The sequence below is a fragment of the Triturus cristatus genome, chromosome 12 (genome assembly GCF_964204655.1).
Source record: "Triturus cristatus chromosome 12, aTriCri1.1, whole genome shotgun sequence".
In the NCBI taxonomy this organism is placed as follows: Eukaryota; Metazoa; Chordata; class Amphibia; order Caudata; family Salamandridae; genus Triturus; species Triturus cristatus.
The window spans coordinates 621,559,160-621,574,426 of record NC_140595.1 but is presented as its reverse complement, the minus strand read 5'-3'; the positions used below and the strand labels follow the sequence as shown (position 1 = coordinate 621,574,426).

At 42.3% G+C, this 15,267-nt stretch overlaps 1 protein-coding gene across 4 annotated transcripts in view; it reads right to left on the bottom strand.

Moving 5' to 3' along the window:
* Positions 1–15,267, bottom strand: part of PIEZO1 (piezo type mechanosensitive ion channel component 1 (Er blood group)) — an 854,808-nt gene that overhangs the window by 442,536 nt on the left and 397,005 nt on the right. For all 4 annotated transcript variants that reach the window (XM_085638610.1, XM_085638612.1, XM_085638613.1 and 1 more), the window contains exons 5-6: positions 10,958–11,000; positions 7,961–8,126 (exon numbers count right to left, since the gene is read on the bottom strand). In XM_085638610.1, coding sequence (XP_085494736.1) covers positions 7,961–8,126; positions 10,958–11,000 — 209 coding nt within the window. The remainder of the gene's footprint in view (positions 1–7,960; positions 8,127–10,957; positions 11,001–15,267) is intronic.

Here is a 15,267-nt window from a genome sequence, read left to right as displayed (position 1 = left end):
ACAAGCAGAGCGGCTACACTCACTGCAGCATCACATGCCACACGGGAGCCAAGCCCCACTCGTATGGTCAATGTGTCCTCTCCGCTTCATATGCAAAGAAAACCTAACTACATACCTGCCAAGGTTTAACATTGCTTTTGTGACACACTTTCATAATTTCAGTGTCATTATGAGTGACACTTTCTCGCATGCAAAAATCAAGCAATGAAGACGAGGCAAACATTAATATCAGAAATGGCACCCATTTGAGCAACAAGAAACTCTAGGATCTTAAAAGTGCTGCAAAGCACCAGAAATGGAAGGGCACTAGCCTAGTGCTCTTGTAACCTGATCGTCCTGTAAAACAAGGCTAGGTCGGACACCTTTGTGTGTTTTGTCGGGCGAGTTAGCAGAAAAGCTATTAAAACAGATCCTGCCTTAGCCAACCTATTCCAACTGGGCCACCTGGCTGGCACCTCCCTTGCAATCAAATGCAGAGCTGAGCATCTGCAGTCTGGTACTGTCCTATGGGGGATTAATAATGAATATTTCATTTGCACAAATGAATATAAATGGTCCCAACTAACCACCGGTAAAGATCTGCAGTACTATGCATACAAGTCCTTAATATGTGAATAACTAGTTGCTCTAGATACACTACGAAGCAACACAATAATTATGTCTCCTATTGCAATAAGAGCCAATTTCAAAGTAATGACGTGAAATACAATACACTCATTTGTGCAACATAGCAGGCTTTTTTTTTTATTTAAGATTCAGTGCTAACATCACTGTCATGATATATTGTTTATAAAGTTCGCACTTCGCTAAATTGGCTTCATGGTAAAGGTGTGCACATCACTTATTTCCAACCAGGGGGTCCAAAGAAATTCACCTGCTCTGCAATATAGTCTTCTTCTTAGATGTGCCTGAAGATTTGTGACGCTTTTCCTTTATCGTGAAACGTATCATGTAAGCTGCTCTTTAGGCATTTATTTTTCTGTAAAACTTGGAAATCGGACTTCCACATCCCTTGTCACTTCAATTTCAGCTCATTAATAAAACACAAACCTCATATAATTTTGGTAAAATAACAAGTATTTCTGTCTTTACATTCTTAAATGCATATAGTCATTTCACAAAAGTGAAAATGAAAATTTAGCAAGCAGTGAGAGAGGTGATGATTTTGAGATCCTCCCTAACCTAGGGAGAGAACCAAGCAATAGCCTTGAAAACAAAGAGCACATCTTGCTGAAGATTCGGTGGTGGTCCCATCCTCTTAGGACCACCTCAAGCACAGTTATGGGCAAAAATACAATCCCAACCAAAGGCCCTGCAAAGCATTATGGGACGAGATTAGCAGTGGGCAGTGAATATTATAGTATCCAATATCAAAATAATTCTACAAAGAGTTGCAGTTCAACTAGTCGTTACTAGGTGTCCCTCACGAGTCAAATGCATAAGTATTGAAATTATTCGGTTAGGGGGGACCCCAAAATCATCACTTCTCTCATTGCCTGATTATTTCTCAATTTCAAAATTTCACTTTTGTGAATTGGTTATATGCTTTATAGTATGTATAGTTTCTTTACCAAGCATTTGTGGGTGCAGTTTAGTAGCAGAATGAGTTCATTGCCCAGGGTTAATATTCATCTCAAGCATTGTTATTTTATATATGATTCCAATATATGTGTTTTATCTGCTTAGGTCAAGCCTGTAAACAAGCAGAATGTGAGAGGCCCCTGAACATGGATCTCTTCTCAGAGGTCTAATAATTATACAGAGGTCAGCGGACTCTACAGCCGCTGCAGGCAGCACTGACCTGCATGGGCAAGCCTCAGTCTGTGAGTAGTCAGGCCTACGGAGGCACACATAGGTGACAGAGTTAGCCAGGCTGCTGAGGAATGAGTATATTAAAAGGAGCCTGCCTTGCCAATAAACGAGCATTTATAACCCAACAGTTACGGGAAACAGCCTTTAAAACAAGGTTTTTACCTCGTTGTGCATTTACCACACATTTTGTAGCACACATATTTTTACAGCGAATATGCATTTACAACGCATGCCAATACCACGCATATAAGGTAAGTTGGGGGTGGGCGGGGGGTCTCCCCCCACAAATGCATTGTTTCTAAATATAAAAACAATACATGGTATTGGCATGAGTTTTAAATAAATATTTGCCGTAAAAACATGCGTGCTAAAAAATGCGGGTCAAAGGCATGTGAAGTAATTGCATGCGTTGTACTGTCATACAAACAACAGTTACCGGCCGCATATTTACCAATTTGCTTTCAGATCGTGTGCGGTGTCTTTCATCATAAATCTTTTTGTTGGGAAAGTGGATGAGGAAAGACGTCAAGAGAATGTATCGCACGCAATTTAATTGCAAAGTACATTTTTAGTAAACGAAAGTGGAGAATACCTCACTCCACTTACTATTTACTGCAAGGCAGGCAAGCACGGCAATTTGGTTACGGGACGCTCAAGTCCTCAATCAGGAGCACAAATCAGATTCTCCTGTGGGCCTCAAAACGCTGTGCTGTGCCCGCAGCATTCAGGGCTGCTCAGCTAGTCTGCACAGACTGGACTGAGGTGACCTGCTCTGGTGGCAGGCTATTAAGCCTGGAACCACTTGACCGGAGGTGCCGCTGTCGGTTCAATCACTATTAGCTGGCCGCCGCTGATGGGGTTGGTCCAGTCGCAGAATGATGTATCATTTTAGATATTAGCAGGCAGCTGCCTGTGCCACTGCTTTGCCAGCAGTCTAAAAACTTGAAGTGATGCTCGCTGGGCATGCGCGGCCTATTAAAGTATGTGGTTCATCTGTAGTTACTGATAGTTCTGAGTAAAAATGGCTACACATAGGAATCCGAGATGGGCAGATGTCTGAGCACTGTCATGGCTATACGAGTGTTCAAGAGAATGTAACAGCTAAACGTATTGTACATAAATGTTAAGCAAAGATCTTCTATGTTAGCAAACCGATAGCTCGCCATTTATACGTACAGCACTCTGTGGGGTGTGTTTTTGTGCAGCATTACTAATAAAAGCAAGTTTTTTTAAAAAAAAGTATGTGTATGACAAAACTGTTACTTTGTTACCAGGTAGAGCTGCCTGTGAGCAGCCTGAACCAACCGCCAAGCCTGCCTGGAGCAGCGCACTGTGCGATGCCATTCCAGTTTCAGTAGTGACCATGCATAAACAGCGCTCTGGCTTGACTGCTCCGGAGGCACTATTATGCGTGACTTTGCATTTAAGTGCGGTAATGTGGACCACCACACTGAACTGCGTTCGTTTAACGCTTAATGCGTGGTACTTGGCAGGGCTGTAATTATTAGCATGACTGAAGACACAGTTACTGCTGCAACCCTGTATCCCTTCACATATATGGCTGAAATACACTGAAATGATAATTTTTCGTCTTTGCCAATTTTGCATTTGAAGTTGAATGCATAAAGGTTTTAAAAGATGCCTGGCAGATTATTGCACTTTGGCATGCCAGCCTGGTACCTGAAAGCCAGATAGTTTTTGAATGCCAGAATCCTTGCTGCCTTGAATGATGACCAGATAGAAGATATACGTCTTAAAATATCATTATCGCTCAACGTGTTAGCAGATAACGGATAATTAGACTCCATGTGATCTGGGTAAATTGGTAAGATGCACCATTTAGATGTTACTAAGTTATAGGCAACTTTACTTTCTTGTACGGAACCCAAAAAACCCTGTGGAAGGACAACACCAGTAAGCAGACTCTGATGTGTTGAGCACTCCTCAAGAAATGCTTGGAAAACATGAAGACTTTTCGCTAAATTCTTCAATAATTGTACAAAGTGCACCCCTTGAACTCCCCTAGGTACATTAGAGTTTGCACATTTTCCGTGCTCATTCACTCATGGTTGTGCCAAACGAGGTGGAAAGTGAGGGTCATTTATTTCCTAGTTACTCCCTTGGTGCACAGGCTATACTCACGTGGAGCATACCAAGCTTAGCCAGTACAGCAAGTGATAGGACCATAGTTTTCAGGGAAAAATTCCATAAACCCTTGCACCCTCTCTGAGAGAGATCAGGAGCTGAAGGGCTGCACTGTGTGCCACTGCATTGCAGTGGTGGCTGCTACTTAACAGGGGTGGTGGGGTGATGAAAAAAAAAAAGAAAATCACTTACCTGCAGACTGGCCGCCACCTCTGAGTCCTCTTTCGTTGACTCAGGAAGCAGGAAGCACCCAGGCTCTCAGACTCCCCTAGCCAATCATGACGCTGCTGCCACCGGCATGACCGCAGCGTTGTAATTGGTCTGAGTGCCATGGTACGGTTCTCAGACAGGGACTGGGAGCCTGTGCATGTGCCTGTGCCTGTGCATGTTCTCCACCCAGGATGCACAATACAGCCCGGTAGAGAACATGCTAACTGCACATGACTGTTTGGCCGGCCCAAGACGGCTGGCCAAACCATCATACGCACTTAAGAGAGTGCCCACCACTCCTCCCCCTGCTCCAGTGACAGCCTATCCCCACCCACACCTTAAATGTAAACCAGCTGAGCGAGGACAGAAAATTGAATAATAATAGCATTGCATTATTATCATTTTATTTTTCCTTTTTGAACTGCTCACAAAGTAGTGGGGCGATGCTCCTTCCCCTTAGCGGAGGAGATGCCGGTGCTGCATTGTTCCTACTTGAGATCAAAATGATGGAAGAGGGACCTTGGACCATGATGTCAAGTGAAGACTAAGCCATCAGCAGGATGAAGGAAAAGGCCATTTTCTGCGTACAGATGTGCGATTGGTGGTTGGTGGTGTGGTCTGTATAGGATTTATGGTGCAAGATGCACAGTTTGTTCTTTCTGCTTCTAAGTAGTAGGGCATGTGGTAAGTCCCTAGACCCTGCAATCTTGATGAGTAGCCCTGGGAAAGATTCCCACAAACAAAAGATGACACACGAGTCAGGGATGTGGGGAAGGCTGGGGCTGCCCACTTTAATAAATGCTTAACCTGGCAAGGGATGTGGCAAAGCTTCTCAAATGGAGCACCCTTATTTTTGGAAGTGCTACATTTATATAGGCTGAACTCCAACATTTTGGCTGCAACAAAATACTGAGACCTGCACATTAAACCACATCGAAACAAAAACGATGAACAAAGAGACAGACCACCAACTAAAAGATAGGTGGGGAACAATTATGGCTAAAGTTGTTAACTTTTCAGGATGGCTAATGGTGCTAATTTTTCAGGAAGTGGCTAACTTTCAATTTCACAATATTTCCTATAACTCCTCATTTCCTCGTCCTTGGCTTCTTTCTCTTTCAATCTTTCTTGCAGTCTGTGTCTACCTCACTGTTTCTTTACAATGAATTACATTTTGCCACATTTGTCATACTTGAGTGTAGTACAATGTCAGAGTAAACAGGCTGGCAGTGTACCCCAATACCTTGCTGCACATGAAACCTCTTGGTACCAGTGTCGCTAAAAGAACCACATTATTATTTCAGAAGCAGCGGAATGGACAATATAAAATTACATAATGCCCCACGTGCCAACAATAGCCCTAGAGATGAAATTCCTCTCCCCATCTTAGAACAGTTAAACACGTACAGCACCAAAGGCCTACAATTCATCCAAGACTCGAAACCACTCAATATAATTCTCTGGTGAACACATTCAACCACAACCTCACAGAGGAATTTGATGGCTGAATCCTGGATTGGTTTTCATCTTTTCTATGCGAATTAGAGCTTAATTTGTAAAAATAAAAAAACAACAACAAAAAAGAAAAGAAAAAACACAAAAAATGCAGGCGCTTGGCTCTGCTGAAGGCCACGGCTTCAGAATACTAGGGTTGCCTAGTCTTGATTCCACCGCATGCCTCTTTCTCCCAGCTCCTTACACTTCCTGTCTCTGTAGCTCACTTTTGTAGGTTCCATTTCGTTCCTGTTTCCCCCTTTGTCACTGTTTTCTTATCCTTCTCTCCCTTTTCTGCCTTTCTCTGTCTTGCTCAGGTCAAGGTTTGATAAAAATAAGCCCCAGCCCCCAAAATATGACTGCTGGTGCTTACCTCAAGACACCACAAGCTCCGGAATCTACAGCGCAACGCCCCTGTGTGAAACGACACCCCCTCCCTGCCAGTGCTCCACTTATAGCAACTTTAACTCTCCTGAATGATTGGTTGTTGGTGCATGAACATTTAACAATATATTACACCAATTCTCTACAATTGCACTGGCTCCCTGGTTCATTCTATGGTTTAATAATCACTGGGGCACCTGTCCTGCCTCATTCTAAGTCTTTGTGTAGAAGATGGGGTTTTTGCAGGGGTTTCAGGGGGATGAGAAGCCCTGATCCTCTTGACTGGATATTCCAAGACATTAGACCCGAATATGAGTTTCCTGGAGAGATAGAGGGTATTTTATGCCCTTGATAAGATCCAATACCACAGGTCCAGAATTGTTTGAGTTGCAATAAATTCCATCTATTGCCAGTGAAAATCAGGCATAACCTGGATTTTGCTGCTCAATGCACCAAAGTTTGCATGGTCCAGTAAACAGACAGCTTTGACCTGCCAGAATTCATCAAAGGATGAAGACTTTATTGCGCCAAGTATTTACAAGGTGTGATAGATTCCTTACAACTGATAATTCCGATATCTGCTCAAAATGAAGTTTGTGCAGGGGTCGGAATTTATCTTTAAATGGTCTCTCTGAGATGCTGTTCCATTGCATCATTTTGGGAATTTTGCGTTATGTTTGTTATCCGAAATTGCTCAGATTACGCCATTATGCCACATCGTGTAACTAAATTGCATTTGTGTTAATGTTATAGCAGTAGAGTGCACGAATGACGCACATGACAAAATGTAAGGGGCCATTTTTTGCAGCACTTTTTCACCAAAATGTGCTCTTGCGCCTGGAATGCACATGAGAAAGCACTTACCGGTTTTACATTTCATGCAACAGTAATTTCCCCAAAATGTATCGTAATTATGTGAAAGTAAATATTGCATAAGGTCCTACGTACTGAGGAAATATTTCTTCAGATTTCAGTCTTTTTAATTGGTTCTTTGTTATCTATTGTAACGCGGAAATTGTTCCGAATGGACTGGTAGGCCATTTTTTCGTTGATTTAACTACAAATTGAACATTGTAATTTTACTGCTAGTAACTTTCTGAGTCTGTCCAAACAAACATTTTATTTGTGGTATTGCAGTTAATATTTAAAAAGATTATTTTAGAACAGTGCTCTAGTTGCCCTCGAGGTGAAGGTAACATTATGTCTGCAAAAGTAAACCCATAAATAAAACAATGCATTAATAAAGGCCACAGGCGACTGTCATACCTAAAATCCCAGTTATGGAAATTTTGCCAGGAATGTCTGAAAACAAAACGTTATTTACCTGTAGAGTTTTTTTCCAGTAGGAATAGTTATACATTCAAATGCAGTACATATGCCTTCTAGCTATAGTGATTGGTTGGAAAACAGTAGCTTATTTTTTAGCAAAACGTTTGCTGGGATAAACAAGTGTTTAGGTGTCCTGCATTTTGTGGTGTACTTCTTGCAAAACAGCGGACTACTCAAAATGGAGAAACTCCAAATCTTGTCATGATTTAATCCCTTTCTGCTATTTATTTAATGTATTTATTAAAGGTTATATAGCGTGAACATGACCCTAGCGGGTATCAGAGCATTTACAATGATCAAGGCGACATGTATAAAAACAACATCATCGAGCATGGACAAGATGAGGGAACCGCTCCTAGAGAGCCAACCACAGGTTCCAGGTGCACAGCAACCAGTATAACATAGTACCAGGTAGAGCAAGCTGTCTGTGGTAGATACTTGTCCTTCCTTTGGGATTCACATGAGAGAAAAATACAAAGCATGTCCCTAAAACATGCACCTTCTTGTTTTCTCCTCCAGAGAAGTGTGCCATTCTCTACTGATCGAGACATTAGAGGCCATGGAAAGAAGCACCGTCTTCGCTCACCTCCTGCTCCACAGGCTCCATGGACTCGATCTTTCTACTTCGAGAGGATGCGGCTCTCTTGGGTATAAGACGGTTGCACAAGCCCAGGCTGATGGCCGACACCAGCAAGATACCAAAGTCTGGAGCAACCAGACGCACCGTGTTTGGAATATCAGTGAGGTCAAACCTGTGAAAAAGAGATGCAATGAATGATCAGAAAAACAGCACCACGCACATATTCCAAAACAGATAAAATACTCCGATTCAATATAAAGACATACAAAATGGCATTAACGTAGGAAAGAGGAAGGTCTCTGCGCTTAAGAAAAGAAAACTTACGTGAGAAAGTTGCTTTCTTCTCATTTACCAATGCACACCAAATCCAACAGGAAACTCAATAGGAAGACTCATTTTCTACTGGTGGTAAGCTGGAGTTAGCGTTCTCATGTACATCAATGATGTAGAGTTCACATGAAGACACTATCCCTAATTTAGCAACATGAAACGGGCTTCACATGGAAGCACTATCCCTTACGTTTCGCTGACCACACACCAAAACACTATGCCCAGTCTTTCACTGATAGAGAGCTTTCATGGGGACAGTGTATCCAGTCTTTCAGTGATGGAGTTTTCACGGGGACACTGTATCTAGTCTTTCACTGATAAAGAGCTTTCATGGAGATACGGTATCCAGTCTTTCACTGATAAAGAGCTTTCACGGAGACACGGTATCAGGTCTTTCACTGATAAAGAGCTTTCATGGAGACATGGTATCAGGTCTTTCACTGATAAAGAGCTTTCATGGAGACATGGTATCTAGTCTTTCACTGATAAAGAGCTTTCATGGAGACACGGTATCAGGTCTTTCACTGATAAAGAGCTTTCATGGAGACACGGTATCAGTTCTTTCACTGATAAAGAGCTTTCATGTAGACACTGTATCTAGTCTTTCACTGATAAAGAGCTTTCACGGAGACACGGTATCAGTTTGTGAGGGATTGCGGGACGATATCACGACTATGACGCCATGGAAGTACACTGGGCAGAACTTGCGACACAATTCCAGTCATAAAAGAGGCGCAGATAATACCGGACTACGATACCCATACTCCTCTCATGTTTATCCACAGACGGGAGGTAAGGACCCGGAAGAGGGCGGGGTTAACCCCGGAAGGGTAAATCAACACCCAATGAAAGCTGAAGAGGAAGAGACGCCGTCGTCACGGACCAGAGGCGGGAGTGTAGACGGAACTCGGGACGAGCAGAACGAAGAGAACGACTTCGAAGCAAAGAAGGCAGGAAGAGCAGACGCGAACGAGGACACCCGGGAGGAAGACGGAGACGACGCGGAGCCGGAGGACCGGTGGTGCGAAGATTGGTGGTTCCCTCCGGAGGATGCTGGGGAGCGGCCGCAACTCAGGGAGAGTTGCGGCGGGGCCGGTGAGTGAAAGCGTCACAAGGGTTTAAGGGTTAAGGGAATGAGGGGCTAAGTCTGAGGCGGGAGGGAACGTACGGAGTCTGATATCCTGTACCTGAGTGGCCCTGTGTTTGCCTTGTTACGCTCTATACCTAGTTAACGACCCCGTGGATTGCTGACTCCTCACCCCGTGCACCTAGTCATTGCGCCTTGCCCATTAGAAACAGGAACAGAGAAATAGTGAGACGACTCCTGATAGTGAACGTACTTTTGTTAAATATCCCATTTCCCTTCACGACCCTTCCACTGATAGACCCCGAACAAACAAACACTCCGTGGTGTGGTGACGGTACTACTAACAAACGAAATACCAATAACTACCTAACTGACGGCTCCCTCTTTTCCCTCCTATGAGCCTCCGTGAAGACCGCTGCGACACTGACGAAGGAACACCTGGCACGTCACACTCTTCAGATCCATCAGGCTCGGCTGCAGCACTCGCAGGAGGAGAACCACAAGAGGCAATACCATCCCAAACTGTCTTGTCCAAGAATCAAAATAAAATTCCTTCTTTTGGCAAATACATACAGCCTCCTCGCCTGTTTATCAAGCCTGCCCTCCCACACAGTTCTTTCACTGATAGAGCGCTTTCATGTAGACACTGTATCTAGTCTTTCACTGATAAAGAGCTTTCATGGAGACACGGTATCTGGTCTTTCACTGATAGAGCACTTTCATGGGGACACTATATCCAGTCTTTCACTGATAAAAATCTTTCATGGGGACACTGCCACAGTTTATGAAAGCTGAATCTCACATGAAGATAATATTCACAGCCTGGCGCACTGGGCACTCTGCATCGAAACACCATCCTCACCCTATCAGCAAAGTAGACCTCAGATGAAGACACTATCATCAGCCTACCACAAATGAAGATCTGACCCGGAACTCTATGTACAGTCTATCACTGTTGAAGCTTGGCAACTGAGACCTTATTCCCAACCCGAAGCCCATGAAATGGGCCATCCCTTGAAGACAAAATCCAGTCAAGCACCAGTGAAGAAGTCACATGAAAAAACAATTTCACAAACAGTTAATTCCATCAACGTTTTCAATCCTTCTAGTGACGCTATCCATTTGGACCAAATCTTCATGCAAGAAAAATACATCAAATAACTTCCAGCATAACACCATAGAATGGGGATCACCAGGTTGAAATGTGCCCCCTTGTCATGCAACATTCCTTCTGGTTCATTGCACACAACAGACTTCGCAGTACTGCCAAGACCTCAGACAAGCAGGAAATGCTGAGGTCAGAGATATCTTCTTCTCTTCTATTACTGGTACTTACTCAATGCATACAAAGGTCAAAGTGGAACTGTTCCTTGATATCAGTATCTAATCTTTGCATGAAGCCCTGAGAGTAGTTTTCTACGTCCGGGGCTGAAATACATGTCACAGAGATGTCAATGAAGACATTGTTTCTTTGTGTGACCGATCACATGAAGGACACATTGGGTACCACCTTATCTCAGTGTTTGACAATATTCCAGACACCTCAAGTCCTGTTTAGGATTAGGAAGAACATCATTTTGACTCACCTCATCACCCCGATGTGACGACTCAGTGTTTCCCATGTGCTACCTGGAAAAGAAAAAGAAACAATATACCAATAAATAGAAAAGATCTCTTCACAGGTTAGAAAATCATCTTCACATAAGTAGCGCACATGTATATCTGTGCAGAAAAGCATATCTCTACACAGGAGACTTTTTAATGAGGGATAGGGATAGCGGATGTATGGATGAACAGGTCATGAAAGCACCGGGGACATGGTTTGTGTGAGGGCGACAAAATGAAGTGTGAATACCTCAAGATACGAAGGAATGTTGGTTGTATACAGGAAGGGCCGTAAGATGCACGATTATCGGCATGTAAAAGGGGAACATTTAATGAAATGCAGAGATTGAGATGTGTACGGGAAGATGCACTAAGACACTGAGAACCGGGCCTTATGGGGGAAGAGGTCATGCGATAAAGGGATATGGAATGTGCAGAGGAAGATACAAAAAGAAAATGAAACCACAATACACTAATAAGGGCTGTTTAAGAGAAGATAATTTACAACTAAGGGATAACAATTGTGCAAATGAACTCAATCACAGACACAGCTGTGAATTGAGACAATTATTAAAGGGGAGATGTAATTAAGTATGGATATGAGCTGTATGTGAGAAAAAGTACTAAAATATATGGAGCTGGAAAGAGACTATAAAGAAAAAAGCCCTTAGTACTGTGTTAGGGAAGGTGTATTATGCCATATGGATTAGGGCCGTGTAAGTGAAATTGGAATGAATCGCAGATACAGCTGTGTAATGAGACAAAGGTATAAAAGGGAAGATATAACGCGGTATAGATGTTGACTTTGCGTGACATGTACTAACAAATATATAGAGTTTTGAAGGGAAGATGTAATGAAGCAAAATTAATAGTGACATGTAACAGAAGGTGTACTATGACATAAGGATATAGGTTGTGTAAAAGATCATGTCCTACAATGCAGGTATGAATGCAGTATATGAAAACCACTATCATACTTCTGGACCTCTCGAGGGCCTAAACCACTGTGGATCACAAAATAGAGCTGAGAAGATTCAAGGCAAGGGCTGGAGTGTCTGGATCTGCGCAGGGATTAATCAGATCCCTTCACTCCACCTGAAGCCAACATGCCCGACTAGGGGTAGTGAAATCATCTTCGCATGCAGTTTCATGTGGAGTGGAACACATTTCGTACATACCATGCCTGCTTCTTAACATCTGCAAAAACAACAGTTGATGGACAGAATGCAGAACAATGTCATACATTCACTCCAGTACAGAGATATGGGCCTAAATCCATCTTTTGTTTGCTCACCATGCCACTCCAGTTTGAACCCAGCCATATGCAAATCAGTCTTGATCCTGTGCCTCATGGGAATCAAGCCATCCTGGCTGAAGTGGGGTGAAGCCCCGAAACCGGTCCTAGGATGCTCGTTTCCGGTCCAGGGAGGACCTGGCTTGGCAGTTCGGGTTGGACTGTTCCCATGAGGCACAGGGTCAAGACTGATTTGCATATGGCCAGGTCTAAACTGGGGTGGCATGGTGAGCAAAAGAATTATGGATTTAACCCAGATCTCTTGACTGGGGGTGAATGTTTTGATTTGTTCTGCATTCCGTCCATCAATTGTGTCTCTTTTGCTTTTTAACAGCGACATGCACCCTTAGGCACAGAGTCTTGAGCAGCAAGTGAATCTCCAAATGCACCCACATTAAGTTTAAGTTCAAATATTGCAATTAAACACTACCATATGGATGGAATATTTATTGTACTGGGTAAAAATATATTCTAATTTATGGTCTCAGTTATTACCACAAAGAGGAGTAAAATGTATACCCCACCCTTCAACTGCCCCATAAGCTAGGACCACCACCATAGACTCTGCTTGTAGTAGGAATCTTGGTAATACTATCTGACTCTGAACTCTCTATTTACTCCCCAAGTTAATGTGGTTGGAAAGGGCATCGATTTGAAGATGTCCCCACTCTGTAAAAAAATGTGCTCCTTAAAAACAGAATAGTCCTTGAGATGGTGCATTTAGACAAGTGCGACATCTTACACCGGGCTCCCAAAGCACCTCCCAACAGGTTGGAAATGCTCCAAACCCGGAGTCCAGAATGTGAAAGCTTGAGCGCATAACACCTACCCTGAAAGCACTTGATGGGTTCATCTTAGGCGTTTGAAGTTCAATGACTGGTGCACATTTCCTAATTTCCTACTTGGTGAAAGTTCTAGTCTACTTGCATTCCATTTTGTTTCGAACAGGATCTTACATTCAGGGAACACACATCTTATCACGCAAAAAACCTTCAAAAGGAAGGAACATGGAGACAGGTTCAGAGAGTCCAGGGGCTCAGGCTGTGGAATGCTCTAGACTGCTGATTGGACGCCAACATTGTAAGCTACACAGTGGACACATTGTGAAGCATTCTGAAATAACTACAACTCAATGCGCAGCATTTTGTAAAATGATTTAATAAATAAATACATAGGGGTAAAGTAATTAGACAAAAATGTGAGGATTGTGTATGAGGAGATGTAGTGAAACATGGTGATAAAGGTTATGTAATGTAGTACAAACAACGTAGACACTAGAAGGGACATTGTAATGCAATGCATGGATAAGAACTTTGTAAGAAAAGACAAAGCAGCGCTATAGAAGTTCTAAATAGTTGGATCTTTTCTTAACACCTCTCTGTAAAAGTTGTGGCTGGTGCAGTTCTAGGACTGTGAGGGCTCAACATGTGGATCTTCAATGCAGGTGCTTACAGGGGCGTAAAGCCCTTCTTGAAGGGGCTAGTGGCATTGATGTATGAAGCAAAAACCTCTTCAATGAGGCTTGACTTCAGGTTTCATTTGCAAGCTGACAGATGTGACTGATTCCTGAGAATGTGGCTCCCAAAGTTCCAAAATTTTCAATCCTCGTCAAAATTCTTCTGAACCATATGTCCTCTGATAAAATTTGGTGTGAAAATTCAGGTTCGATTTATGTGATCTAAGATTGCAGGGTTGGGTCAGCATCTGTAGATATTTTGGGGTTTCTTTAAGATTTAACTAAACTAAAAAATGAAGTTCATAAACCTAGGAGTGTAAATCGCCACCTGTACCTCTATCTTTCTATGGGAAGATCTTCACACATGTAGGTTTAGTACTTAATAGTAAATGCATGAGAGACTGGACAGTGACTAGAAAAGAGGGCACACTTACCACTAATTGGGAGGGGGCTTTGGGAGGACTAAGGAGGGGTTTAGAGAGGGGTTAAGGAAGGGACCTGCACCCACCCACCCAAAAAAGTGTTGACCCATTTCTAATCATGCAGTGCACTTCTAGAGTTACTACAGTCAAAAAGTACCCACAACAGTTGTAAATGTGCTCCAGCTCAGAGTTGGAGTAAGTACAGCAGCACTAATGGCCAGCCACTGATACTGCAACACCCTTACATGAAAAATAATTAAGGTAGGGACTTAAAAATACCCCATAGGAAATAATATTAAATTACTACACCATACCTAGAGCCCCACCAACGGGGCAGAGATCTCCCTATGGCAAAGTATAAGGAAAAATGTTAGTGCATTAAACTTTACAAGCATTAGTACAATTATTCCTATAATAAATATTAATGTAAACATATTTAATCCATTTACTTTGAATGTAGAATAAAATAAAAAATATTATAGCACTATTAATTTAAAGTTACATTTGCTTTAAAATTTAAAAATAATGTTATTAAATTATTTTACACAAAATATATATATATATATTTATTAATTATATTTAATATTTCTTGGAATTAAATTAATAATACAGATTTGTTTTTAAGTCAAAATGAGTAACGTTTATTTAACAATATTTCCTATTTGGTTCTAATTTAAGTCCTTGACACCATTATTGTCTATGGGAGTGTTGCAGTATTAATGGTTGCCAATGTGTGGCGCTGGACTTACTACTGCTCCATTTTGGCTGCAGTAACTTACACTAGTAAATTTGGCTCCACCGCCTATTTCAGGGGGTAAAGATATGCAAATCTGCACTTTTTAATAACTTTACACTTGAAAAGGGTTATTAACATAGCCAAAAGTAGTATAGCTGCTATAACGTGTAGGAGAAAACACATGTGTATAATTTACTCAGAGGTGTAAGATACCTTTGTGAGTAGCCCCATTGTTCTCTATAAAACAAATAATGAGACAAAGGGGTAAAGGCGGTACAAAGGAACACATTACATAACAAGCCTCTGTCCAGAACATCCCTGCTATTGGCCATATATCACGTGGACCATCCAGGATGTGCACTTTAGCAACATCTGGTTTCCTG